The sequence below is a fragment of the Dufourea novaeangliae genome, unplaced genomic scaffold (assembly GCF_001272555.1).
Source record: "Dufourea novaeangliae isolate 0120121106 unplaced genomic scaffold, ASM127255v1 scaffold493, whole genome shotgun sequence".
In the NCBI taxonomy this organism is placed as follows: Eukaryota; Metazoa; Arthropoda; class Insecta; order Hymenoptera; family Halictidae; genus Dufourea; species Dufourea novaeangliae.
This window is the reverse complement of record NW_015374430.1, coordinates 460,638-488,550: the sequence shown is the minus strand read 5'-3', so window position 1 is coordinate 488,550 and position 27,913 is coordinate 460,638. Positions and strand designations below refer to the sequence as shown.

The window sequence follows — 27,913 nt, the reverse complement described above, 5'->3', positions numbered from 1 at the left end:
TTAAGGGAGGGGGGGCTATAGCCCTGGGCCCCATTTTCAAGGGGGGCCCCGATCTGAGCCTTCTGTTTATGTAAAAAATAATTGAATGATATTTTGTTTACTACCCTTCTGAAGTAATTAAAAATTGTATACTATATGTAGAAATAAATCGGATCGAAGTTGTTAAAATATAACAAAGCACTGTTCGTTATAACGAAGTGTTTGTTAGGATTAAATGATATTTAATTTTACATACAAAAAATTTCAGTTTTTCAAGATTTCTGTATTTTAATTGTATGGTGCATTACAAAAATTTTGTACCCCTCCCCCTGCTTTACAACCAAGGGGCCCCTCGAAGGTTTAATATCCCTGGGCCACATGAAAGCTTAATCCGCGCCTGTGTGTGTGTATATATAACGTGTTGGAAAGTGTGTCACCCCGGGTACACGGTTGCGTGTGTATGTTTCGTATACGCGTGTTACGAGTGAACGTTCGGTACAATTAAGATCGCATCTTGGCTTGTATGTATGCGTTTCTTGCCGTTTTTCATCGAATCGAAATATAGCCATAGTGTCGAAAAGGATTACCCGTACGGGCACGGTTCGACCGTCAACTGGGAACGGTGATAGGAACCGTGCGCCCGATACGGTACAACTGGTGGAATCGCAGTGGGTTCATGGGGTGGTTGATCGGTGTTTTTTGGGTATATACCCAAAAGGGTGTTTTGGGTATATAGGCGTCTGTACGCGTTTACTTCTTTTCATTTTTTGTTTTCCCTCGTTCTATTCGTTTACTCGTTCCTTCGTGCTCTTTAGTATTCTTTGCCTGTTATACACTGTTCCGAACGTCGCCACGGCGACGTTCAACGGGGGCCATATTCGAGATGTATCAGGGGGGCAGGGTTCAGGATATCCGGGGCTGTTACACCGTTTCGTGCCACGTTTTTTCGCGTTCCTTGTATCGTTTACTCGCCCCGCACGCTTACAACGGTCGAAGGTGCTTGCCGTTCCACGCCCCTCGCCTCCTTCGAAACGGTCGCGGTTCGCTTTCATAGCGAAACCGGCCAAGTGTCGTGTGTGGCCTCGATTTCCGGCTCTTTGTTCGTCCCGGCGACGAAATGGGGGTGGGGCGTAAATAAGAGGAAGAATAGAAGCCGAAATTCGGGAGGGGCTGACCATAGCGGTTACGATATCGGAACGAAGATAAGAGGAGAGGGCGGCGAGAGGGCAAACATCTCCGTGGTTCTCGGGGTCCCGTGGCGTGTACGAGGTCGACGCCGCGGTGCTGCGCGTGTGAAAAATGCCGTCTAGCATTGGGCGGGAATGGGCTTACCGTATACGGACCATTTCTCGCCGTATAAATTCTTTCCGTTTACTCTCTATTACTTTTACTGATCAACGATACCGACTTTTCTCTCTCTACTGGTCAACGGAGTCTTCCATACTGATCACGGGGCCGCGTTGCTCCGTCGCCGACTGCTGACTGTTGGTCTGCTCGCCGGTTCTGTTGCTCCCGGTGTTGTAGCCCCGCTGCAGTTGCACAACAAGCCCGCTAACAGCGGCGAACTCTTTCTGTTGCGGCTGCTGTTGCGTAGTCGGCTGTTGCTGCTGCTGCTGCTGCTGAGTCTTCTGGCTCGAATGATCTACTATAAGCTTACTATCACAGGCACTTTTTTTGTCAGTTGATACGGCGTAGAGTAAGTCCGGGTAGTGATTCAGCGGTGGCTGCTGCGTTTGCGACTGCTGAACGGTCAAAGTCTTTTTCTCGCGATCCTCTTGCCCGCCGCCGTTATGAACCTCGCGCTCCCTGCTGCTCCGATCGATCCTCGTGTCACGTCCACCGTCCTCGTCCCTGCTACCAGCTCTCGAGACAGGTGTCGGCGGTGATGTAAGACGATCGCTACCGTCGTCGTTACGACCACGTTCCGAGGGTGACGGGCTGAGATCGACGGTGGGCACGCGTTCCGGTCTATCCGGTAACGATCTTCCACCGGTGGACGATGGTCCCCTGTAACTTTCGTCCTCGCTGCTGTCCTGCGCGAGTCGCGGCACCGGTGTCCGCCTCGAATTACGACAGAGATGATCGATCAACGCTTTCCCGCCTCTCATCGCGTCCGGGAGCTGTTGCTGCGAGGACGATTGCTGCTGCGACTGACCCCTCGCCTCGGTCATCGCCGCTCTCTGGTCCCTTGGTATTCCTGTTTCGAGGCTAGACCTGATCAGACTGTCCAGAAAACTCCCGTTCGCCGCTGAACCGTCGTACAGGCTATCGGACACATCCCTCGATCCCTTCGCTGGCATCGGTGTGCCACGAGAGTTGTTTGACGTGCCAGGCGATTCTGTGGTCGTCGCTGACGACGACGACGACACACCGATCCCATCGCGATCCCTTTGCGGATTGTTGTGTTGTTGCTGCTGTTGCACCATCGCCGCCGCGCTTCTCTGTTGTTCCTGCAGCCCGCGCATCCGACTGGTCGCGAAATACTGTTCCGGCAGGATCGTCGGGACGTTCGGGGCGCCGGCGATGAACGGCGACGGCATGAACGGCGTCGGATTCCAAAAGTTGAACGGGGCGAACGGTAAATGCGGCATACCTTCCATGAACGGCGGCATCTTCAGTCCGTTCGGTCCCGTGATACCGGCCGGCGGTGTGAACGGTTTCTGCGGCTTCAGTTGCGGCTTCTTCTCGGCGGTTCCGGGTCGCATGTTCGCAGCCGCAGCTGCCGCGGCCGCGGCCGCTGTTTCTTTCGTTTTGTCGTCCGTCTGCTTCTGGTCCCTGAAACGGAATCAACGTCGAGAGTGTTCGAAAAGATATTTTAGGCTGTAATGTTCGGTCACGCATGTATTTGTATTTTTGGAGAAATGTATATTTGTTGCGTCGAGCGTTTTTCGTGTCGTAGACGGCCGTAAGTGTATTCGATCGCGGTCAGTCGATGCGTGATCGTACGCAATGAAATCGGACGCTTAGCGTTTAGCATTCTATCTTTTAACTTTTAATTATTTCCTTTCATATTACGGTGAAATATTGTTTTATTTATAGTCTAATAGTGCGTGGTTTTTATTATTGTTAGTATTAAGACCAAGAGAGTAGTAGATTGGACAAATATTTCCAATCGTGACAATAATCGAATATACAGGGTGTTAATTTTAACGCGAACACCTAAATTATTTCGGTTACAATTGAACGTCAGAAAAATATGACTAAATAGGATGTACATGGTTTTAAAGGCGTGGCATCTGATGGTGAATGACACCAAATTTAGTAACGTACCTCTTCCTCGGCCTCATGAGGTGTCGTTCCTTGACTTTGTACTCGAGGGTGGAGTGCGGAACTCCGTAATAGCTGCCCGCTCGATGCACGCTCATCTCGCCCCGTTGCACCGCCCGTACAGCCTCCACGAGGCTGTCCCGATCGTAGTTCCGGTATTTGCCGCGTTTAGGTCGCGTCCCTTTGCCGCCGGTCGCCGGTTTCGGTTTGTTCGCCTCCTGGGCCTGTTGTTGCGACTTCGACGCCTGCGTTTGCGCCTGTTGCGCGGCCGGCTGGGGCGGTGTGTATCGACCTCTCTTGAACGGGCTCGGTTCCGTCATCATCGTCTGTTGCGATTGCACCACACCGCCGCTCGGCTGACATCCGGCCATACCGGCCGTGGCCACCACCGGCTGGCCCTCTTGGAACTTGACGCTGATACTTTTCGCGATCACGTCCCGAAAGTTCACCGCCACCGTTTTCCCTACGAGCGAGTTGGTCGGGCTGCTGGTCCCGGAGAACGCCGGACTGGCCCGTTCCAGCAGTCCCGGACTGGACGCCGCGGTCGCGAAACCTTGGGCGAACGCGGCGGATGTCGGTTCGCCGTTCTTGCTGGAACAACCCGGTGTGCTGGCGGGCTTGTAGGACGGAATCTTTAGAATCGCTCTCCCCTGAGCGCTGTCGCTCGCCTCCTCCTCGATGTTCGGATTGAAGTCGTCGTTCGTCATCGGGCCCCGTTGTTGCGTCTGCGAGCTTGCCTGCTGGTGCTGCGAATGGGATTGTTGATGATGAAATTGCTGATGATGCGGCTGCGACTGGTCCCCGTTTACGCTCTTGTTTAGCCTCTTGTCCTCGCTCATCAGCCTCCTCATCACCTCTGGAATGCGATATTCTTGCGTCTCCAAACCTGCGTGACCGAGAAAACGTATTGTCCTCGTCTGTAAGGATTTTTCTTTCGAGGATCGTGTCGGGAACCGTAGGTTACAGAGTTTTCACGCGGCTAGATAGACACGTGATTTCGTCCAGTTCTTCGCGCCTACAAGCATTTGTCTTAATCCCGGATTAGCCCCTCGAGAACTGTTTAAGCTACTTAAACGAAGTTCCGTTTCAGAAGGTGGAGAAAATGTCACCGACCCGTCGACCGGGGCCTGGCTTCTATCGATTTTCGAAGACCTAGGCAGCTGGTAATACACTTTTCCACTTTCGTCTCGGCCCTTCGCCTAGACTAGTTGCCCAGTCAGCGAATGAAACGGTCTCTGTTGCGTCTATCGAAAGTAACCCAAATCCACCCCCACCCGTAGCTCCAATGGATGACAATATCTTCAATCGTATATATATTAACCCTCCTACAATGAATGCAGGGTCATTTCGAACCATCTGTATTTGTTGCCTTATTATTTCTAATTATATGTAAATGTATAGAAAATTTACAATAGAAATTCCACTAGGAGTCCTATTCGCCTTCCGAGGGTTCACCCCTTGCTTTATAACATCGAGCCACACACGTGATGACGATTTCAAACTGCATTTAATATAACATTCGTATAATTCGTTTTCCTTGAATCAAATTAAAATACTGGTTCCCTGGTATTAACGTTTAAAATTTAGGGATTCTAAATTAGAGTAAATGTTGCACTTGCCATAAGAATAGAATTCTTTTTGTATATGAGAAATTATGAACGATCAAGTAATTGTTGAGAGTGCAGTGAAACAAATGGTTGGGCAAGGGGTTAGTAGTCGATCGTCGCAAATATCAGGGAATCGCTCACCTTTGAACGGCGCCGCCGCTGCAAGCATCTTCTGTATGTACGGACCGATATTCGCGTGTTCGAGTCCCGGCCACTCAGTTCCCGTCTCTTGTCCCCGTTGAAGCAACGTTCGCAGGGAATCACGGCCGCCGCCCTCGAGGGCGGAGAATCTGACAAGATCTTCCAGGGACAACAACGGCTTCAGCAGAGCTTTCTCGACTTCTTTCTCCTCTTCGGCTCCGGACAGTTCCTTGTCGTCCACCTGTTAAGAATATTTCTTTCTAGCGTATTCGGCACACCCCTGACACGCGGGAAACGGAACATTAGATACGGATTCATATTGGCAACGATAATCCTCTCGAGGAAAGTCGTCCTGCGATCGATCTTCGTTCTACAAAAATTCAACAATTCTCGCTCTCTCTCTCTCTCTTGGTTTTGACGAAATTGTCTCTCTTGTGCTAGCGGGATTTCGTCGAGAGGCGTTCTACCGTGTTTGTATGCGTGTGTCTGTGTTGTAACGGTGTCGGTTGTCCATATGTAAGTAACTGCTTGATCGTCGGATGCGGAATGACCACAAGCGTCATGCAGGATTACGTCGGAAAAAGAACTGTTTGCAAAATAAGCGTTACGCAGAAAACGAACGTAAAGAAACGAAACAAAAAATACAGATCGATGACAGTTCGCCCGAAGTTGTGCCCGACGATTATTTCGTCTTTTCTATGGTTGCTAGCTTTCGCGTTAAAAAAAAAAAAAATATATGGAAAGAGAAAGGCAAGATCGAAAATTGAGAACCAGCTGGATAAAAATTGCTTTGCTCCCCGTACGAGTAAAAACAACCGGACGCTACACACCAACACTTACCTCGCAAAAACATTATTCAAAGTGACATGCATTCAAACCAAATGATCTACCAAAACTAAGCTACCTGCGCTTCACTCCTAACGACACCAGGCAGAAACACCATTAAACAGAAAATTAACGATCGAAGTAATCGCCCAGAGGATTAATTCTCTCAAAATCGTGCCAGCCAATTTTCCAATCAATTCTAAAACTGTGTATGCATCGGGGCTCTTATTTCAGAAATTAATCCTCGATAGGTTTCCAACGTGTTACGTTTTTGAGAAGCCACGTCACCCGCCAAGCATGCCTCGATTAACGTAAAACTCGCGTTCACGCGACTGCTTCGTTGTTGTAGGTATGTAAAAATAATTCATCGCGAAATCCTATCGTTCCCCTTGCTACCGAAAAACAAAAAAAAAATATATCGACAACTAGTGCTGAAGCACGGACCGTCTGTTATACAAAACACATCGAGGATACACAGTGTCGAGGTTTGAAAAAGCGTATTCGTGGCGACGAATAATCGAGGATCCACGTCGCGTCGCGGGATCCAGAGGACCACGGTCCAAGGGGAGGACTTCTCGCCCCCTCCTCTCGGCTCGAAACGATCGTCCCGAGAACTTACCTCGAGTCTTGCAACCTCGCCAAGACCGTGTGGCCGTGTGTTAAACTACAAATAGTGAGATAAAAAAAGTTAAACAGCCCATGCAAAAAAGACATTCGACACTACTTTTTAGCATCACGGCGACCGGTGAAGAATCGCGCGTGAACCGACACTTCGTCCCTTGACCAACAAAACAGCTCGGTTTTCCACTTACTTCACATTACTTTTCTATTTCCCCGTTCGTTTCTCTCGCGTGAAAACTGAACAATCGGTTGTCGAGCGACCACGAAAGTAAACGGAAAATTTTCGCCTCTTTCGACGGTTTCGAACGATCGGTCCACGCGAATCTCGACGATCACCGTGGCAGAGGTATGTTTTGGGGAAGCTCCATTCGTTCTTCCTAACCAAAAACACACTTGGAAACAAATGTTTTCGCGAATCGTCTCTATTAGTTTTAATTACAGAGTCCTTTCGATTATTGTCTGGCTTGTCCTACACGATTATTGTCCAGGCGTTATCCCCACCACTGGGGGGGGGTGTAGAAACTGTCAAGCAGATTGTTACCCCTCCGTTATTGTTGTCGAGGCTCGGGTTTCGGGCAAAAAACAAATTTACGAGGGTCCGAAGCATTTCTTCCTATAAGATTATTGTCCTAATCCAGACCGGAGTTTGGGACGATAATCGAGAGGAGTCTGCACACCCGTTTCATCGACCCTCCTCTATTCTCTGAGCTGTTTTCGTCTCTCTTTATTCGTTGTATGTGACTTTTGTATCAATCAAAATCGATCCTGTACCAATGGTGGTTCTCCTCTATCGTCAGCGTGATCTTTTCTCGTAACCGTTCCGATAATTTTCCGATCAACGACGACGGAACACGCGTATCGAAACTGAAATGAACCGTACGCACGTTGTCGATCGAATCTACCAATCGCGTACACAGCAAGAGACGGAAGTACCGGTGCCTATCCGGTAGCACGATTACTAGACAACGGTAGCTACCTATATCAATATCGTCACGCTAGTTCTCATCATCATCTCTATCCTCCCGTTTTCTCGCAACCTCACTCTCTCTCTCTCTCTCTCTCTCTATCTCTCATACTTCCACACTCATTCTCTCTCTCTCGTTTTCTCTTGTTCTGTCCCCAAAACCTACCTCATCCACTTGCGGGGGCGGAGTGGTCGCGGAGGCGTTTTGGGTCGTATTTGGTGGTGTTGTTGTTGTTGTAGTAGTAGTAGTGGTGGTGGTGGTGGTGATGGTGGTGGTGGTGGTGGTGGCTTGGGCGCCGGGCTCGTGAGGGTGTGAGTGGGTGCTTGTCAGGGACGCGTCCCTTTCGCGTTCCATCGCGAGCTTGTAGACCTTGTTCCGCAGGGTGCTGCGCGGTATCCCGTAGATCACGGCCGCCCTTCGTGTGCCGAGCTTGCCGCTCTGGATGTCCCTAAGGGCGGCTTGCAGCTCCTCCTCGGTGTAGGTCCTCCGGCCGCCCCCGGCACCCACCACGGGGACACCACCGACGCCTGTCGCCGCCGCCGTCACAGCCGCCACTGGCCCGGTCATACGCGGTTTCGCCCGATAACACGAACTAAAACATTCCACGTGCTTTGTCTGTTAAGGCTCTCAAAAAACCAACGCGATATACACGGGGAACCATGAATGATCGGTAGAGATACTCTGTTATTAACAGTTCGATACGTAACCCAGATCTAATCCCAGTGTCAGACTGTATTAAGTCAAAATTTTCAAATTTTAGAGGGGAGGAAATCGAAGGTAGAAAGATCTTGTAGCTTTGGGACCGTTCGGTAATATTTAAACGAGGAGTACTCGCTACTTTCGAACTACTGAATGTACTCAAGTCTCGATATATTAAATCCCCCATGTGATGGATTTTACACTGTTAGGCTTCAGATACTGTAATTTGTGCACTATTATATTAAAAACTAAAGAACTTAGAACGGAATAATTTTCACTATCAGAAAGAGTGGAAAATTTCATCCGGGGAATATGTAAAATGTAATTTTTTGAAAAAAGTGGACTTAATACACTCCGAGGTCCAAACATATTGTCAATTATACAAACTGACAAGTTAACGGTAATGGTTCAACATAGACGACGATCCAAATTCAGCAACCTTCTACACGTACACCAAATAATATCGACGGATATATTCAAAGTGACTACCGGAAGTTCAAGTGGAGCAAGTCACCGGTAAATTTGGTCGACCGCCAGGGAATATCGATACCCGTTCGTATTAAACCCGTCAACGTAACGACGAAGTTCGGTTATCCGTGGTACACTTTTACTGCTGAGGGGACTCACGTGCAGAAATGGTTGGTTCGGGAAACTTGCACCACGGTTTCCGTATCCACTAGCCACGTGGCCGTCCCGTACGGGCACGTGTTGTGCACGAGAACCGAATCGATCCACGGCACGACGGTGTGTCTCGTTAACTCTTTGATCACAGCCAGGCGAGCTGCGTTAAAACGAATTCCGCGATACGAAATTGGGGATCGACCACGGGCGAGAGTATTACGTAATTAAAGTTCTTCCAGAATTCGAATCGCGACCAGTTGGGAAAAGACGAATCGTTAGATTGGGTAGGATACGAACGTGTTTATTAATTTATTCGTACAGCTTGTCCCCTTGGAATTTAAAAATTCGAATCGTTCGGCATAAATGGGAATCGATCGGAGAACCGAAAGATACGTACACCGAGCGCACGACCGTTATCGGGTCCGTTTGTAATTCGTCTCGCTATTCGACGATAAGATTAACCGAAAGAATTCGCCTGACAAAGAACTACCCCCCTCTCGATCGGTGGTTTCGCAGGAACTGCTGCCCCCCCCCTATCGGGTTCATCGACCTATTCTCCGTAGCGCAGCGGAGACAATTTTTTAATCGTAGCTGTTCCACAGGGTGGTTGTCGACACCCCCTATCAGTCAGCAATCATAGGTACAGCTTTTATTCCCTGTCTCTCTTTCGAACATGAATCAAATAATGGCTATTACTGATCATTAGACTCCGGATTTTTATGCAAAATAATATTTTTCAAGACGGTTTAAAGGCGTCTTAGACCTAATACATTCGTCCGAATTATATTTTATATAAACATGTTTACATTTCTTCTCTCGTATTCTAATGGTAATTAACCCGCAAATAAATAAATAAATAACTAAAAAATGTTCGAAAAAAAAGGCACCACGAAATGATTCAGAAATGGTCCCACAAATTATTATCTGGTCGCAGATTATCGCGGTTTCGTGGTCTGCGTGAAAATTCATTATCGAAAGTTTCACCGATGAAAACCATTCGTTATTCGGCCGATCGTACGAGCTTCTAATTTCGACTTTACTGGCGCGTGTTTCGACGGCGGGCTATCTTATCGTTAATTACAGCTGAACGCATGCGCGGTCGCGAACCCGAGGCACTCCGTGTGTCCCATCTTCTTTTCTCCGTTCGCCTTTTCCTCCGGCCCCTCTACGATCCTATATACGCGGCTTGGTCGCGTACGTACGACACACGCGCGAGGTACTTTGCGCTTTCGATGTGTCAGGAGGTGCAGATTACGGTGGACTAATAATAGACGACGATAAAAATTCGACGCGCAAAATGTTCCGCGGGGGAAAACAGCGAAAACACGAGGGCAACGTACGGACACGCTTCGAGACTTTGACTCTCCGTTTTACTCCTATTATATTCCCCCGTCCCTCTCTTTCTCTTTTTCCGCCCTCCCTCTAGACTCCTTCGACGGTCGTGTTTATTTTTCGCGAATCGTCTCCGGCACAGGGACCGTTATCGCACGGCGTGTTCCCCAGTTCGATTTGGAAGTCGCTGAATTTCATTAAAAAAGAATAAGGTGCGTGCACATGATTCGGATGCGACGCAACGGGGAAAAGGTTATCCAGGATACAGCGTGGAAATCGGTTGTGAATTTCGAGAAGTCAGGACCTTCCGATTTCTCTTCCGTTCATCTTCGATTCAACGGCAGGTTTCACTTTGCAATTTTCGAGTTACCGGTCGGAACGGACTCGATCCCCGAATCCGATATGGGACCCCGTTTCCGATTCGTACTGCGCGCGATTTCGTTCGGCAAACGTTAGTGGATAAATGTTCGAAGGAGCACGATCCTACGCAAGGTAGCTCTTCGACAAGCTGACAAAAACAAGATGCTGCTGACAGACTGTCGCGGAAATTCGCAACGAGTGTCGGCACGAAAACGATGCGAACAGATTGGCGGAAAAAATTTCCCGGAATTTCCAGACAGGCAACGGGGGAAAAGTTTTTAATTGCCCGGTTTCGTGGCGAGCACGCCGCCGCGACGTCTCTCGTATTCGCCGATACAAGTTTTACATAATGGACAGGGTATCCAACGGGAATGCACCAGAGGTTCGGAATCGTTACAGCGATAACGGCCACGTCGCCGTGGAGTAAATATAATCACCCTCGGCGCTCGACGAGCGCGTTGTCCACTAAATTGTCGCTTAACTCGAACGTATCTGTTCCCCCCGTAATCCATGGAACACGCTGGCCGACGGAATGCGATCAAACACTGTCCCATTGCTCGCGCGGAATGCAAATACCTATATCAGAGGTGGCTTCGTTTCGCGCCCTCGAGGTGTAAAACGAGTCGTCGCCGCGATAACACACCGGCCCCGGTAATAATCGACGGCGCGACGTTTCTTGTTGCCAAGCATCGATCGGACGAAAATTTCAACGGAACGGGACGACGGGTTTGTTTTTCGGTATAACACGAGCCACGACGAACGTGGCTGGAAAGAGTCGCGAATAACATGAAACACGGTTTACCTTGTGTCAAATTCAAGAATGCATAACCCAGATAACACGTGACGCCTCGAAGACGTCTATTTCACGGCTATTTTAGGTCCAAGGCGTCTTTAAGCCGTGTTGAAGGCGTCATTAGACGTCGTGTACTATCTAGGATAGAGGCGTAGTTCTTCGTCGGTGCATCGTGAGTCGGTAGCTAACTCTAGGCTAGGCGTGTGTCCCGGATCGGTTATCGATTTAGAAAAAAAACGATGCTACTTACTTAAAGATACTCTTGGGGTCGATACCAGCTGGCATCCTTAGAGGTATTTTCTGTTGCTCCAAAAGGGATATGTTGTTGTCCTGCGACAGAAAACAAGAGAAAAAAACGATACAATCGACACGATGCGACCGATCGTTTTGCTTCCGCCGGGGGACAGGGGGAAGGATACATGCATATATATGTATATATATATATATTCCTGTTTCTCGATCGGCGTAAGGGCGGACACATGTGTGTGAAGACGACTCTACAATGTGATTCTACTATGATTTTTCTCGATGTAAAAGAGGAAGACAGAAACAGGAGAAGAAGAAAAAGAAAGAACGTTGTTCTACTCCGTCTACCCACGCCAGAAGGCAGACACGTACCTGAGAATTTTTGGGTTTGGCCGACAGGTCGAGCGGCTGATCGACCGGCGTTGCGCTGTCCTGATGAGCTTGCACCCCGACAAGAGGCGCCTCCCGTGGTGGTAGACACCATTGGGGCAGCAGGGTGGGGTAGGTGCCGCTAAGGGCCGCGGCGACCACGGACGCCGCCATCGGGTCCACCTGGACCGACATCGGTGACTCGGCCGATCGCGAGCTGCTGCTGCTGTCGCTCTGCGGACTCTGCAGGACGCGGACATCGTACGAATGGTTATGCTCGTCCGGCTCTCGTCGTCGTCATTGGTCGACGGAATACACACGGAAAGGAACTGATTACCGCCGGCGTGGGAGGGAAGAAACGATCATGAAAAAGGGAAACACGGCGCATCGTTCGTCGGTGGACACGAGGCGATGGACGACGGATCGAATCCCGGATCGAATTCGTTTTTTCACAAGGCGCCCGCCGATGTACGACCACCAGGCGAGCTTAAAGGCAGGGGAAGGGGAAGGGGGGCCTTCGTGAAACTTTTATAAGGACGACACGCATCAAAGTGATCAAAGCCGCGCCATACCCGGATATGGCGGCGAAGAGATACTTCTCGCGGGATAATAAAAAATTGAGCGTTTTCGCAACGCTGCGATCCGTCGTGTCACAACCCCCGAGAGAAGGTTAAAGCCCTGCGTCACGGCGTTGTCCTTTCCGAAAACCGATTAATTATGCGCTCTGAGCAGCAACTCCCGCGGCAGCTAATGTCGTTTTCCACCAGAGCGCGAAAGGTATGCACATTGTATCTATCCCTCGGATCCGATGCAACGAAGACGATAATACATATAACCACAGACTTCTATATACAGAGCCCTCTCGATTATTGTCCGGGCGTTATCCCCACCACTGTGGAGGCGGAGGCAGTGAAACCTGTCAACCGTATACATTGTTGCCCCTCCGCTTTTGTTGCCGAGGTTCGGACTTCGGGTAAAAAACGAATTTACGAGGGTCTGAAACATTTCTCCGTACAAGATTATTGTCCCGGGGCGGATCCGAATTTGGGACGATAATCGAGAGGAATCTGTATAAGAATAGACCTTTCATCCAATGTATTTCTTCGATCCATTTGTCTGGGGTTACGTTGCTGCATTTCCATTTCGCAGAGGAAAAATTTTTTTTTTTTTCAAAAATTTCGACCGCAGTGTACCCTTAAGGTGTAGAGTGTACAGTTTAGGTGGACCACCAACCATAAGATGAAAGGTCTGTTCTTATATCTCGTCGGTGGTAGTATATAGAAGTCTGTGCATATAACCAATGGAACATGATAGAAGCGTGTAGGGCGGTACATCATTGACGGGAGGAAGCATACTTACAAGGGGCGGCTGATCATCGTGCGGTAGCTTGCCGTCCAGGCAAAAGTAACACTTGTCCGTTGGCTTCCAGTCTTCCGGCGGTGGGCTGGTGCGTCGTCCACCGGTAAGAAACGGCGCCACCGTGTTCCTGGCGGCCGAGTCAACCTCCCGACACGGCAACCCTGACCTGGTGCCATCCGAATCCGATGCCGTCAGTATCGTTGGCCCGCCTCCAGAGATCGCCGGTTCTTGCAACTCCTCTTCCTTCTTCACTCTCAACAAGCCCTGCGTCACCGGTGTCCGTACCAACGCGACTTCCTCCGTTCGTTCCTGAAACGTACATTCGCACACCACACGTTAAAAAACAGTGCCTAACAATTCAAGCATAGATGGTGATGATTCTGGACCATAGAGCCAGAATATACAGGGTGAACCACCTCCTCTAAAATTTGAACAGTGTAACTTAATACACTCCTGCCCTGGGGTCCAGAATTGGGAAAGAGGACTATTACTACAAGAACCTTGGTCCCTTCCGTGTCGGTAGCATTGGCATGCGGATGATCCCGAGTTGCTCGATCCTTGTCCCGTCTGAGAGGACTGACCGGCCTGTCCGTATCCTGATCGAGCTTGAGCCTCTTCTCCGCCTCGTTCAGGCCGACCCTTTCCTCCTCCTCTTCCTCGTTCTCGTCGTCGTCCTCTCTGTCGTCCGTGGCACCGTCTCCGTCGTTCTGTCGGCGTTTTCGTCGTCGCCTGGTCGGGATCGTGGTCGTTCCGGTGGTCATCGTGGCCGTGGTGTTCGGGGACGCGATGATCGTCGCGTTTCCGGTCGCGGTGCTGTTGACAGTGGTGGTGGCGGCGGTGGTGGTGGTGGCGATACTGATGCCAGTGGTCGACGTCGTCGCTGTTGTCACCGATATACTCGTCGACGTTTCCGGTGTCTTCGTCGCCGACGACTCGTCTCGCGCGACACCGTTCTGGAACTCGTCCTCGTTGACCTCGACCTTCACCTCGTCCGGCCTGAGACGACGTTGGTCCTCTTGTTGATTGTGACGACGATGGTCTTGAACCGAAGACTGGTGATGCGGATGATGATGATTTTGCAGGCTGTGCCTTTGCAGGCTCTCCTGCTTGCACAGGCCCGTGGTCGTCGCCGTTGTTCCTGGTGTCGTTACCGCCGTCGTCGCGGTCGTGGCCGTCGAGGTTGTCGTCGCTGCAGCTGGTACCGTGCACGTTGTCGTCTGTACCGTTGTGGGCAACGTGGAGGACGCCGGATGAAGGGTACGCGGCGGCCCGATTTGTTCCAAGCTGCCGGGCACCGGGTCGCAGGACGACGAAAACGCCGGGTATAGCCGGTGGTGGGGCTGTGCCGTCAATGATTCGCTGCTGCGAGTACCGCTGTACAGGGTGTCCTGATATTGCTTCCATCTCCTACGGCCCATCAACTCCTCCGCTACCCGTTCCAGACCTGCGACACCATCGGGACTATATCAAACATTGACTAACAACGGCTTACCCGAAACCCAGTCGTATGGAACGTCGTGTCCTCTCCCTCACTCACTCTCTCTTTCATACAGTCGCCGTTACGTTTGCCCTTATCGTGGAAGAATTTCCGTTTTACGAGGCGGCGATAAACGCGATCCGCGGCGCTCCGTCATCGCCGCACCCGCCCAGTGGGAAACGAATAGGCGTGATTTTAGGTTTGACGAATCATGGAAAAGCGGAGTTCCCTCGGTAGCGCTACTGTAAAGATCCAACGGCCACGATAACCACAGCCGTAATGTACGACGATGGCGGAATCACCAAAATCGCATGCTCGAGAAACCGTACCGGACGTGGCAGTGGTGGTGGTTTTTTTGAAGGACACGACGGTAACACGCACATGCCCCCCCCCCCCCCCCCGTATGTATCTGGTAGAATGTCGCAACCAAGAGAATTGCGGCACACGAAATTGCCAAGTGTTATTGCGAACGCGTTTAGTAATTTAAAGCGAATGCTTTTCTCTCCTCTATTTCTTTTCCTCCGCTCGCGAATCAACGAGGTCGCGGCAGCGATGGCCCGATTTAACCCCTTGCCCTACCATTTGCTTGACGACTGCACTCTCAAGAATTACTTTATCGTCAATAATTTCTCAGATAGAAAAAGAATTCTATTCTTATGACAAGTGTAACATTTACTCTAATTTAGAATCCCTAAATTTTAAATGTTAATACCAGGTAACCAGTATTTTAATTTGATTTAAAGAAAACGAATTATACGAATTTTTATTAAATGCAGTTTGAAATCGTGATCATGCGTGTGGCTCGATGTTACAAGGCAAGGGGTTAACCGAATTTTCGTATCCTTTGAAAGGCTCCGAAACGTTAGGATCCGTTGCATTGGTCGCAGCGCGCTGACGATAGAAGCGGGACGATAACAGGATTGTTCCGCTTCCTTATTCAAAGGCCGAGCACAGCTGAATGTTATCGTAACAGTGTCGATTATAATATAGGCGACGAAAGAACGCGCAGAAAGCCGTCAGGATTCGTGTACTCGACGTTACCACCGATGAATATATTAATGTGTTCCGAATCAATGTCGAACGTGAAACCAAAGAAACGAGTTCCGATCCTACACACGGATATTTATCAGACACGATCTATCGATCCCACCACTAAACAACCCGATAGTCCTATTTCGAAGTGATCCGAGTAAACAATCGGTGTCCTGGAGAGAACGATGGACGAATATGACTCGGTTGAATTGTACTCTTACGAGCAAACTCGACTTCCGCTAGGGGAAAGAATGACGTAGGAGAATGGCGTCCTACCACTTGGTAAATTTAATTCAAATACTGAAATACATGTTAAATCAGATGTTAATTTCGCATAATTTTCAATAACTCCGAGACCAAATGGTAGGAAGTCTTTCCCTTACATCACTTTTTCCCCTAGCGGAAGTCGAGCTTGCTCGCGAAGGTACAAGATTTCGACGTGATTCTTCCAATGAAAAAGAAAACAACGGAAAACCTTTTTATGGTTATTCGAAACTCACGTGTGTGTGTGTGTGTGTGTGTGTGTGTGTATGGGGAACGTTCGTCGACAATACTTTCGACTCGAGCCCGTTTCCTCGCGTGGCGTCCCCGTTCGAATGCGTCAATTGATTCTAAGCAGACACCCGGTACGGTGGGCACGCGTCCCGCAAATGCACCATAACTGTCACGCCATTTGGTCGTCGCGTGTGCCACGAGCACATGCCGACCGACCAATGAATGTACGTAAATATATTTGCATGTGCTCGGCGGGTTAGGTCTCGCGTGCGCGAGAAGATCGAGCCGCGCGGTGGCGATTTTTCATGGCTGTGCCCGCCTTTGTTTCTCTCGGCGCCGGATTGATTTTGTCGTCCGGCCAGCACCAGGGACAATCGCCGCGCCGATTAAAGCGCCGTGCCGCCGAGCTCCTCGCGGACAACGGCGCGGCGTTTCTCGTTTCTCGAGAACTCGGGGATCGGAGAATTTCCAGATTGAATCGCCTTTCGAATTAATTTTCATTTGAGAATCTAGGGAAGGTGCCCCAATTACTGCCACCTTGAGATCGTTGCGTATCTTCATTTAATCACTTTACGTATTGTTTAACCTAAAAATCGTCTTAGTTGGGAACATATTATTTAACATGTTTAACCTAAACATCGTCTCAGTTGGGAACATAATATTATTTAACATGTTTTATCTAAAAATCGTCTCAGTTGGGAACATAATATTTTGTAACACGTTGTTTGCCACAGTGAAAAAGGCCGTACGTAGTCAGACACACTTTATTCCGTTTTTGAAGTCACAAATTGTCGAAAATATGTGTGTTTAGTTAATAGAGGTTGCTGGTCTTCTTTTGAATTATGTTACGATATTAATTTCACGCAAAATCATTGAGGCTAACAGGACACACATGATTTTTAAGTGGTAAACGATTATAGTCGACGAATGAACGGGGATCGTTTCGCGAAAGGATGCGCGGTTCGATTGTTTCGCGAACCACCCAGCGTGGTGGTACCGCCTCATATATCGTTCGAGTGTTTAGCTGACAGCGTGCAAAAAAAAAAAAAAGAAGAAAAGTGTCAGGAAGGTGTGTGTACTCGTTCGACTAACATTGATCGGTGGGACGCTGAATTAACGCCGGCTAGGCCACGGAAGAAGCGCGCGCAATGAAAAACATCTGAATAAATTATTATTGTTTGTCGAACGTTTCGAACGGATAGCGATGCTCCCCCTACCCCCTTCTAAGCCCCTCTTCCTCTCACATCGCGGTTGCCCATCGCCGTCTGTACGGCCATTATTTAAACGCTCTAGTTCCACGCAGCTTATCAAATACAGGTATAATGCCAGTTTGCGGAAACGCGAACTGGATCTGCGCCGAGCGCCGCCGCCGACGTATCCGCTTGCACGCGCTGGGCTGTCAGAAAAACGTATGACAAGCATTACGGTCAGGGCTGAGTTTGTACGAGCGTGTTTCAAACGAAACTGTGTTAGGTTTTTGTCGTAATATCGTTTTTGGCCAACCATCAACGCCATTTGTGAAATCGTAAATGTACGCGCTAGAGCTAATTCACATATTTTTTAGCATCTTTTATTTTAACAATAATAGTAATGAATTTGTCGAGAAAATAAAAATTTTCGTATTCAGTTTAATTGTACAATAAGGTATTCTCAAAGTTTTAAAGTGATTGATTTAGTACTTTGTTCGGAATAAGTTCCCAAAAATTCGTTCATTTTTACTTATTCACACCAGGCGCTCCCTTAAGTAGGCGGGTTCTTCCGGTAATTGTGGCACAATTTACGTGAACGAAGACGTTATTCACATACGACCAATCTGTAATCGATGTTTTCAAGAACTTCGACGCTTCCCCGATTTCCATAGGTACAATTTTAATAATGCATCGTTAACAAGAACATAGATATTGCACGAATAAACGGAATCGGCGATACTCACGTTAATCAGCGTATCGACGGAACCTCGAACTTCTTCGTAATCGTATCGAACACGTACCAAGACCGAGAGCGCGGCAATTATACGAATCATCATCTCACGAGAACGCGCAGAACCTCTCAAGGCTGAATAGAATGAGTCATGAAAATCTGTCCGGAATATAAGGCGATCGTTACACGAAATTCTTTTTCTTATTTTTTTTTATTCCTCGGTAAATTTAGCTTCGTTTCACGCTGACGTCAAAACACCAACTCATCCAGTACGAGAAAGATGTGTCACGCTTTGTTGGGCAAAAGCGAACGCGTAAACCAGTGATGGGCAACCGAGCCCGCTCGGGCATATTGCCCGCACGGGCAAGTAGCGGGCAGCCGTGGGCTCCTGTGAAGGTAACGCGAGGCAGGAAACGTAACGACATATTTGCGTATTGGGATTCGCATATATGTTACGCGCCACTAAATGTCCCATAAATTCCCAAATTATTCGGGCACTTTTCTGAATCCAAGATGGCGGAAAAACCTACAAATTTGTGGGGGTCAAAATATGAGATAGTCGTAGTGATAGACTTAATAAACAACACATATGTACGACTTAACGGTCTTTTATTGAAAAATCTTATGAAAGTACACAATTTACAATAATATTTTAATAAATTTCACAACAATTGCCTTAAATACTACTTAAATATATACGAGTTTACAATATATTTGTAACAATATGTGCATAAATTCAGTAAAACATGGCTTAAATATTATTCAGACTTACAACAATAAAAATAATTCCCTCTTCTGTAACTTGTAAATCTTCCGTACGATGTTCAAAGCTTCATATGGAATAGTTTCATACATTTGTCGTCGAAATTTTCATTCTTGGGCACATACGATAGATGTCGGACTCCTGTGGAGGGGTTGCGAAGCAGGACACATCACGAGTCACGAGTCGTGATTCACGACATATTTGTGTGTGAAGAAAATGATAGATACGTGCTCTCATTCACACATTTCACCCACCATTGCCATATGCCTGCATGCTGCACGTTGTTGCCCGCTAGCGAGTTTGGCGGGCGCTGAGTTGCCCATCACTGGCGTAAACAATCTGTTGCGTAGACAGTGCTCCTGGGTAACTATTTGCTTTTTTTTTCCCCTGGTAACTAGCTTCTGATATTTAAATACACTACGATATTTAGATAACATGCTAGAAGTGATTCTAATCGAATCGCCGAGATACGTAAGGAAACAATTACTCGAGACACGAATCGAATACAAGATTCCCCTTTTTCTTCGAAAGGTCTGATGAACCGCGCCAGACTCTATCACTGTCTCTGTCTACTGGTTGCAGCATCGTCGACCTTGCATGATAATCAATGGGCTCCGGGAGAATAATCTGGTTGGAAAGGTAGTAATCGTGCTTTTTCCTCTCACCGTGTTCTCCGCCGAGTGGGCGGCGAAACACGGGATCCGGATTTCCAAATGAATGAACGTATCCAGCGAACCTACAACGGTACAGGGCAACGGAGTGAAGAAACGGTGACAATAATAGGAGACGGTATGTTTTTTGCGAATCGTTCCCTGTATACATACAACGTAACATCTCGAAACCGAGAAGGACGAATTCGATGGAACGGGTCTATTGGGGACGGGCTATCGTTTAATCGATCGACTGGGTCAAGCAACAGAAATCGTAGCCGGGAGAAAATCTGTGTTATCGGCGCACAGTCGTTCCTTCTCTATGACTTGACATTTTCCGCGAACGTTTCCGCGAATGGACGACAATTCCACAGTTGGATATTCGCCGCGAGCAGAGTTCGAGTCCTTGATCGATTCCAGATGTAATTACACGGCCGACACGGCGCACCTTTCGATGAAATTCCAGGCAGGAGGTGCCGAACCAATCTTATCTCGCGTGCCATTTAAGAAGAGGAAGAAGTAGGGCAGATGACCACGCCCGGGATTAAGCCAATGACGTAGAGACTTGGCACCAAGGGAACGTCTCTCCTCCCGGCGTATAAAACGATTATCCCTTCCTCTTTCGGATTTTCGCCGCTATTAAATTGCTTTAGCGCGCAACCAGCGCTGGTTGGTGGATCGGTCCAAAACGAAAAAAAACAACGAATTTAACGGGATGATTCCCACGGAACTGTTCGAACCGGTGGGCAACCGAGATGTTTCCCGGAATAATAACAAATTGGAGGAATCACCGGCCATAGTGAGGTTGGAAAAATTTCCGGTGGTCCCCAGAGAAGCGATCGTCTTGCCCCGCCCCCTTCCACCCTCGTTCTCTTGATAAATCGAGAATCAAAATGAGGAAAGATTCGTCGGAGAATCTACTTTCCACAGGCGTCCTCCGTGAACGCGGCGGAGGATATAGCGGCACCATTCTTCAATTCTAAATCGAATGGCCTCGGGGTCCCCGCCATCCAGCCAATGGCGGAGCCGCAATTTTAGATCCAAGCGCGCGGACGCTGTATTTCCCCCACCCCCTTGCCCCGGCCCGTCGCGCGGCGGTCCTTGCGTCTCGGCGCTATTCCCTTGGTCCCGTCGCTAATCGTCGGCCCGTTTCGACCAATGGCAATCCGGTTTAGACGAGAGTAGAAGGTTAGGAAATGGGTGGCCGGGCGATGGTGGGGCCCGCAGCTGGCTCTCACGACGCCACAAGGCTATCCTTTGTCCGAAACTCGCTTTGCGATTCGCCCGCGACGCTCTAAGCCTTCGGGACGATAATAACGAAATAATTGCGATAACCATCCCCGCCAGGCCGGGGCAAAACCTATACTTTTCCGGCGAGGTCGGTGCGCGTTCGTTGTTGCTGAACCAAGAGAAAGGAACAAAAAAAATAAAGAAAAAAAAATAGAGCAACGTTACGCTGCCTAGATCAACGACACATCGCAGGCTGCTTATACATCGCGAATCTACTACCACGATAAGCTGTTGCGCAATGAAAATGTCACGGACGGCAAAATGTCCATAGGTAGAAATGGTTACGATTAAACGCAGGAGTGGGAACTTTTGTTTCATTTTTCCGTCGGTCCCGAGTGCGAAGATCCGTTTCACGGGCTGGGGGAAAAATGTTTTTTAAACAGTCGTCTATTCAGGAATTGAGGAAACCGGGGTTAGTTGACTAACTCCCTTTAACTATTGCATTATAGAATAAATGGTGCTTTTATTCGCGACATTGACAAATATGAATGACTATCCCGCTAATTAATTAAAATATTTAAAAGAATTTTTAAATCTAAAAACATCGGCGATGAGTAAATATTTTTGTTCTGATTATTTACGAATTTCTGTCCATTAAGTACTGCGTAATACTTTTTCATGGATATTTTGTAGAAATGTGATGCATTGACTATAATTTACAGTATTTCATTTTATCCGGTGTGTAGAGGTTTCGTACGTGCAGCCCTTAGCATGTTAAAATGTCGGTCGGGGTTACTTGGCTAAGCGTAGATGGGATTATCCTCAGAGTCGGAATATGATACAGAATGCTTGGTATTCAATAAACCTTACTGTGATAGTGTGTGCATTATCTGTGACTCAAATGATGACTTGCAGGTCTAATCTGTTACGATAACTATATATGAACAATTAAATATTTAATTTTCTTCCGATATTTTTTTCGTAAACACTTAAAAGTAAACGGTAAGTCAACTAACCGGTCAACTAGTCGGGGTTTGTTCTCGGTTTTACTTCTCTATGAATGAATCGACATTTGTCGGACAATTATTTAATCTCATTAACTGTTTAAAGTTCAAGACGACACTCTTAGAAACTGCTGCTTTTCACTGTGTATTATTCGAATAAAATTCTGCTCAACTTAGGGAAGGGATGGACGTGGCCCTTGGTTACAGGGTGATTAAAACGGTTTTTGGCTTTTTGGACTTTGCGATGACTAAAGATGCGGCAGCTAGGTTATTTTATTTCTGAGTGAGTAAGAAGGTTGGTCATTCAACATCGAGTCAAACTATCAACGGTTTATTTATAAAAACCAAACATGTTGAAAATCAGTCAACTAGCCGTGGTCTCCCCTACTATCAGCGTCGCTTTTGTTACGCGATCGCGAGATTCCCATTCACCGGCCGGGAGGAGGATCGGTTGGCCGTTTCGCGAGGCGAGCAAAGGACGGAGAACGCGAGATGGATGTCGAAATCCGCCAAGCGTGTTGCTTGTCTCTCAACAAGGCATGGAGCCCAGCCGTGGCTCATTAAGATCTCGAAACGATGCTTGCCAAAGATAGAGTCACCGAAGGTTATTTGTTAATTCCTCGATGATATTCACACCTAAAGAATTATTGACGAAACGTTGCGTTCAAAGGCCTCGCATGTTTCCGTTCGCAATGTTAAAACACGCATGTGTGTGTCGCTAATGAATTCATCGCGAATGAACAAAGGTAGTCGGGATTTCGAAACGATCGAATCTAGGGTACTGGGTTCGGAACGGTTGTTTCGAAGTCTTCGATCGGCCGTTAAAGACAAAAATCGAGACAAATCGTGAGGAGCAAAGGAGGAAGCACAGCCGCCAAAGGCTGTCACAAAGGCGTGGAGGAACCGACGAACAATGTACGAATAATGGTTGCACTCTGAAAGCGATGCTAACCAAACGTGCCAGCTGCCGAAATTTCTGGTCTCCCGTTCTTTGTCCTTTACTCCTTCCGTTCGTTCGAACAGTGATCCCCGGTGGTAGCGACCGCTAGGCAGTCGATGTATGTATTATCGGGCGACTGCTTCGTTTTCTTCAAACAATGTTCCGTCAAGGTGTGCACGCGTTGGTACGTACACAGATCCTACGTGAGAATATGTACGAACCGTGGGCTGACCTCGCGGACCATTCTTCTTCGTGCCTCTTTCTCTTTCTCTCGGTCTGTCTCTTTTCCTCTGTATCTTTCTCCTTCCCTGTTTCTCTTTCGCGTTCTTTCCCTCTCTTTGCCTAGCTCTCCTTTTCTCTCTTTCTCTCCGGCAACCTATATATATATGTATCTTTCTTTAACTCTGCACTGTCTCTTCTTGCCACTCACTCTTTCCCGACGAGATTCTCCACTGGTATAATGACCTCGGGAATCACTGCTCGGGTCGAACTAATGGAGCGATATCGTGCAATGAAATAATACACTGGAACAATGTGAAATTACGGCTACGACCGTTGCGTTCGCTGCTCCGTAGCCTAGAAATTTTCAAGAATCGCAACTTCGCGATGCATGGAATCACGCTTAACGGGATTATTCTATCGGGTTTCGGCCGCGATGCTATATAAACGACGGTGAACGACGATAAATAACGCTACGTACTTTATACGTGACTCTTTTTTGTTTTTTCTTTTCTTTTTCTTTCGATCGTTTATGGTCGAGAACGACGCAATTCCCACGAACATCGTGATGACTAGACTGCGGATTTTTATGCAAAATTACATTTTCTAAAGTAATTTTTAGCTAGGGCCAAATATTTCACGATTATTGAGCAATCGGAATACTCCTATTCTGACAGGTTAGATAGACATAGATAATTTTTTTTTTTAATTTTCCTTCCGAAACTCTTAGTTTTCCTTTCCTATAATATACCAAGCGCTGTTTTAGACAAGACCATACAAAAATTGTGAAAGAAAATTTAAAAATGGGTACTCGAGTACCAGATTGCCTACACAAGGGTTAAAGAGGGAGAACGAAATATGAAAAACTGGACGTGATTGGAGCGGAACGTCGCGAATTTCCATCCCCACGAGCTACGAAAACGAACATCGAAATCGTCTAGGGATAGTTATCAAAAGGAACGCACGTTGGGATCTACTTTCGTCGTATTTTCGCGTGGCTTGCAACGTAAGCGGTAATCGGACACCGAAAGCCGTAAAGCACAGTCGTCTTGTGACCCATTTATCGTTCTTTGCTGTCTAGTGTTACCCGGAGGAAGAGGTTGCATCCGTGAGATTACCGTGTGGGCTACACGTTAAATTCATCGTTGACAAAGAAATGACATTGACGAATTGGAATGCAGAAGTCGGATGTATACGCGTGCATGGCGGACGCGCGAAGGACATTTGTACTGTAACCTCAGGAGCAAACTCAGCTATCGGAAAAAGTGGCGTATGGAATGGGGCTTCCTACCACTGGGTTTCAAAAGTTTCTGAAATTTCTGGCAAGTTAACATTTATTTTAACATTTATCGCGGTACTTGAATTTTTACCAAATGATATGCGGCCCTTTTCGAGTTTGCTCGTGAGGGTACGAACGCGGTAAGATATCGGGGATCTTATACTAGAACCACTAGCATTAAATGTGCAAAAAAATATTTACATTTAAAAAACTACAAAATTAAATCTTTTTAAAAATTTAAATTAAATTGTATAGTACAGTAATGTAGATAATATATAGTACAATTTAGCATAATTCCTTTCTTTTAAAACGGACACACTCTTGAGGTACAATGACCACAACTACAATAGGATAATGTCCAAATTCGAAATCAAGTCCCTTGAAGATAGACGTACTGCTACTGACATTGCATTTTTATATAAAATTATTAATAGCTCAATAGATCGTCCTGTTCTCTTAAATCAAATAAATTTCCACGTATTCTCTCATGCAGCCAGGCATTCCCACTCTATTCTACCCTACTTCCTACACATCCAGTTACAATTCACACCGATACAATAGCCAGAATGTAGCCAACAAATTTAATAACCAAATTGAATTTTATTCAGAATCAATTGATAAGATCAAAACTTCCATCTACCGGATACTACGAGAGTAACATGTACCTACACTTAAAACTACCATAATTAGTTTCATGCGGTGCTTTTGTTAAACTCTTGTATAAAATGGGTTTTCCCGTTAATGGCAATAAATTAAATTAACATAAATTATAATTTCGATAATTGTAAAATAAGAAATATCCAATACGTCATTTTGACGGGTTTTGGTAGTTCTACTGTTATCATCCGTTTTCCGCCGTTATTTCGACGATAGCCATTAACATCAATAACAAACACAACGATAAAAGCAGATCGCGATATTTCCTGGAGCGGAAACAATTTCGTTTTTCGACTGCCGCGAGTAACTTCGAGAAATATATTATTCTCCGAGCGATCCGACTGCTGTTTTCGAGTTTCGACGCGACTGCGGAACGCCGTGGCTAGAAACGAAGCTGGTTAGAAGGGAACATCGTTGGGATGATACGAATGTATGTATGTTAGACACGAATTGCATCCGAGCGACGAAAGATAGTACGATACGGATGCGATAGAGACAGAGACCGAGGACAAGCGGGAGATCGTGTTATAAGCTGATTTAAAATAACTGGGCGTTTTATGGAACGCAACTTAATCGGAAAATTATCTTTATTCCTTTCAATAGTTGTTGGACCCTTTCGAGCATTTTTGGTGACATTAGAAAATCGTATCGAAGGAAAAAATGAAGGTAAAGGTCGAAGTGCGCGTGTTCGTGCAAAAGCACGTGGTATGAGATGTTGTAAAAACAAAAGTTTAAACCGTCAAAAGTCGAGCTTTGCGTGGATGAAATTGTGACTGTGATCAAAAGAGGGCAGATTAAAATGCAACAGATCGTCGCTGTTCGTCATCGGATTAACCCCTTGCGTCTCTCATCGGGAGATTTGCATGACTGGACTACGTAAAAACGCGAACTATATTCCAACAGGACAGAATAATCGTTTAGAGATCTCTGAATTTGTTCACTTACCCTTGTAAATGTGGTATAAAGACACCGAAGTACTTTCGCGCCGACTTGCGTCCTTTGATCCGATAACGCCGTCGACAAATTCACAAACGATACACTCTTGCATATTTTACGCGCACGTAACCGAGAAGTGTTCAGGGACACAAATTTTGTTAAAGAATTATACTAAAAAAAGAGCCGTAATTTTACTCTTCACCGTATATCTATAGTGCAAAGTGAATTGTTAACGTGTAAGTATAAGAATTACTTATATGTTCCGAGCTCAGACGATTTTTAGGTTAAACAATATGTAACTTGATTAAATGAAGTTACGCTACAATGGTGGCAGTAATTGGGACATCTACTCACTTATATACTCGTTACTATGTAGAATCATCATTCTATCGTTAATTGTATGAATGCACAAGGTTGTAAATTTTATTATTTAAAAACTATACGACACTGTTGGCCAGCACGATGGTTAACGAGTCACGAACTGTTGTACTACTCGAGTTGTTACCGGAAACGGTAGGTATATTCTACGTACTTCCGTTACATAAATGCTCTATCGCCCTACCGCAAAAGAATGCTGCATATTTAAATTTAATCCCTAAATGTTTTTCAAATTTAAATTTCGATTCATAATAATCTACAATTACAAATTGTCTGACGGAGGACAAAGATATTAATCGAAGGGAGATGCGCGTAGTACGTACGTTTGAAATCTTTGGCGGTCACGTGACCCCACTAAGCGATCCGTCGAGAAGTCGATTAGTTCGATATTACATAGTATATCGCAACATGGCGACCAGTCTCCACTTGTGTTTTCGCGCTCTCTTTGCTAATTTTTCAACGTTGCGTGTCTTAAAATCGCTTACGATCCAGGACGTGTGAATAATCGTTTTAAACGTCTTCCGAAAATGTTGGATAATTATAAGTTTAGTTGAAAATTTAACAGAACATTCTTAGAAGCTTCAAGTTTCGATTGCTACCAAAAAATCGCGAGGTTAACGATAAAATTATTACGAAAAGAATGGTAGTTTGTTAAAAATATTTCACGTTCAATTCAATTGGGAAAATTTGCAACAATAAACGCGGAAGCTGCCTTAAGTGCCGTAGTTTCGCGTAATTCTCGATATTAGCAACGAATTTCGCGAATGACAAGTGTGCCGAGTCTAGTTGCGTTCTAATCTACGTCCGGTGTTGACATATCTGAAATCAAGGACACGAGTGACCAGGTCGCGAGCAAAGGAAGCGGTTTTCCGATGGCATATACAGTCGATTTGAAATCCAATTAATCCAAACCTGCCTCGACGCAACGGAGATGATTCTTCCAGCCAGTGTACCGTGAGTACCGAAATGTATTATTCTCGTGGTATTTTAAAATCGAGGCAATTCAAGTTGCTGCCAGAGACTCCAGTGTCAAAACGTTAAAACTATTTTATGCGAAATGTGACCAGCACGGTTACACAGTGCACCGTTGAATAATACGTGAAACATGTAATTCGCGGGTCGCAGCTGATAAAACGAAAAAGGACTTGACTCGTGGCAGAAATAATTTGTCAAGTACAAAGGGGGGGACAAAATTACCGGTGTGCCCGATATATGAATTTTACAACCTAACGCCGACTATTCGCCGCGACACGGCTGTTTTATTTTACAAGAAGAACGACCGTAAATATCGTTCATTGATATTAATTTCTGTCAAGCTTGATAATTATCTGACAGGCCGCGCGATCGTTTAATGGATTATTATGCGCTTCTATTCGTGCATTAACTCTTTCTCGGCGTTTAAAAAAAGAAAAAAAAAACATCCCGACGCGGCTCCGTTATTAATTTTCCAAATTGTTTACACGCAATATCAACGCCCCAACTCAACGGGACGAAAAACACGCCGCGCGTATAATATTTATACTCCAGAAAGTTGGCGTTTTACCCTCGATATCGTTTCGCCGACCAAATATTCTCGCTTCGAACGAGAAATTTACGAAAGAGGGCGGAGCTTGAACCCGCCAACCTAATAATTCCATAGGTGTCAACAAACATCTCAATTTGCGTAGTGACGATACACGAGCATGTCGAACGACTCGGGGAACAAGTATTATATATGCATTTGTTATTTGATAAACTACCTATCCAGGG

At 46.7% G+C, this 27,913-nt stretch overlaps 1 protein-coding gene across 2 annotated transcripts in view; it reads right to left on the bottom strand.

Annotated features, from left to right (window-relative positions):
- Window positions 1-1,104: 1,104 nt before the first annotated feature.
- LOC107193113 (mushroom body large-type Kenyon cell-specific protein 1) overlaps window positions 1,105-27,913 on the bottom strand; it is a 32,139-nt gene continuing 5,330 nt past the window's right edge. Inside the window, exons 2-9 of one of the 2 annotated variants that reach the window (XM_015582505.1) lie at window positions 13,685-14,628; window positions 13,185-13,493; window positions 11,829-12,068; window positions 11,461-11,540; window positions 7,571-7,997; window positions 4,995-5,235; window positions 3,250-4,132; window positions 1,105-2,754 (exon numbers count right to left, since the gene is read on the bottom strand). In XM_015582505.1, the coding sequence (XP_015437991.1) occupies window positions 1,398-2,754; window positions 3,250-4,132; window positions 4,995-5,235; window positions 7,571-7,997; window positions 11,461-11,540; window positions 11,829-12,068; window positions 13,185-13,493; window positions 13,685-14,628 (4,481 nt within the window). In that variant the 3' untranslated portion in view covers window positions 1,105-1,397. The remainder of the gene's footprint in view (window positions 2,755-3,249; window positions 4,133-4,994; window positions 5,236-7,570; window positions 7,998-11,460; window positions 11,541-11,828; window positions 12,069-13,184; window positions 13,494-13,684; window positions 14,629-27,913) is intronic. The other variant, XM_015582506.1, reaches the window with a different exon arrangement.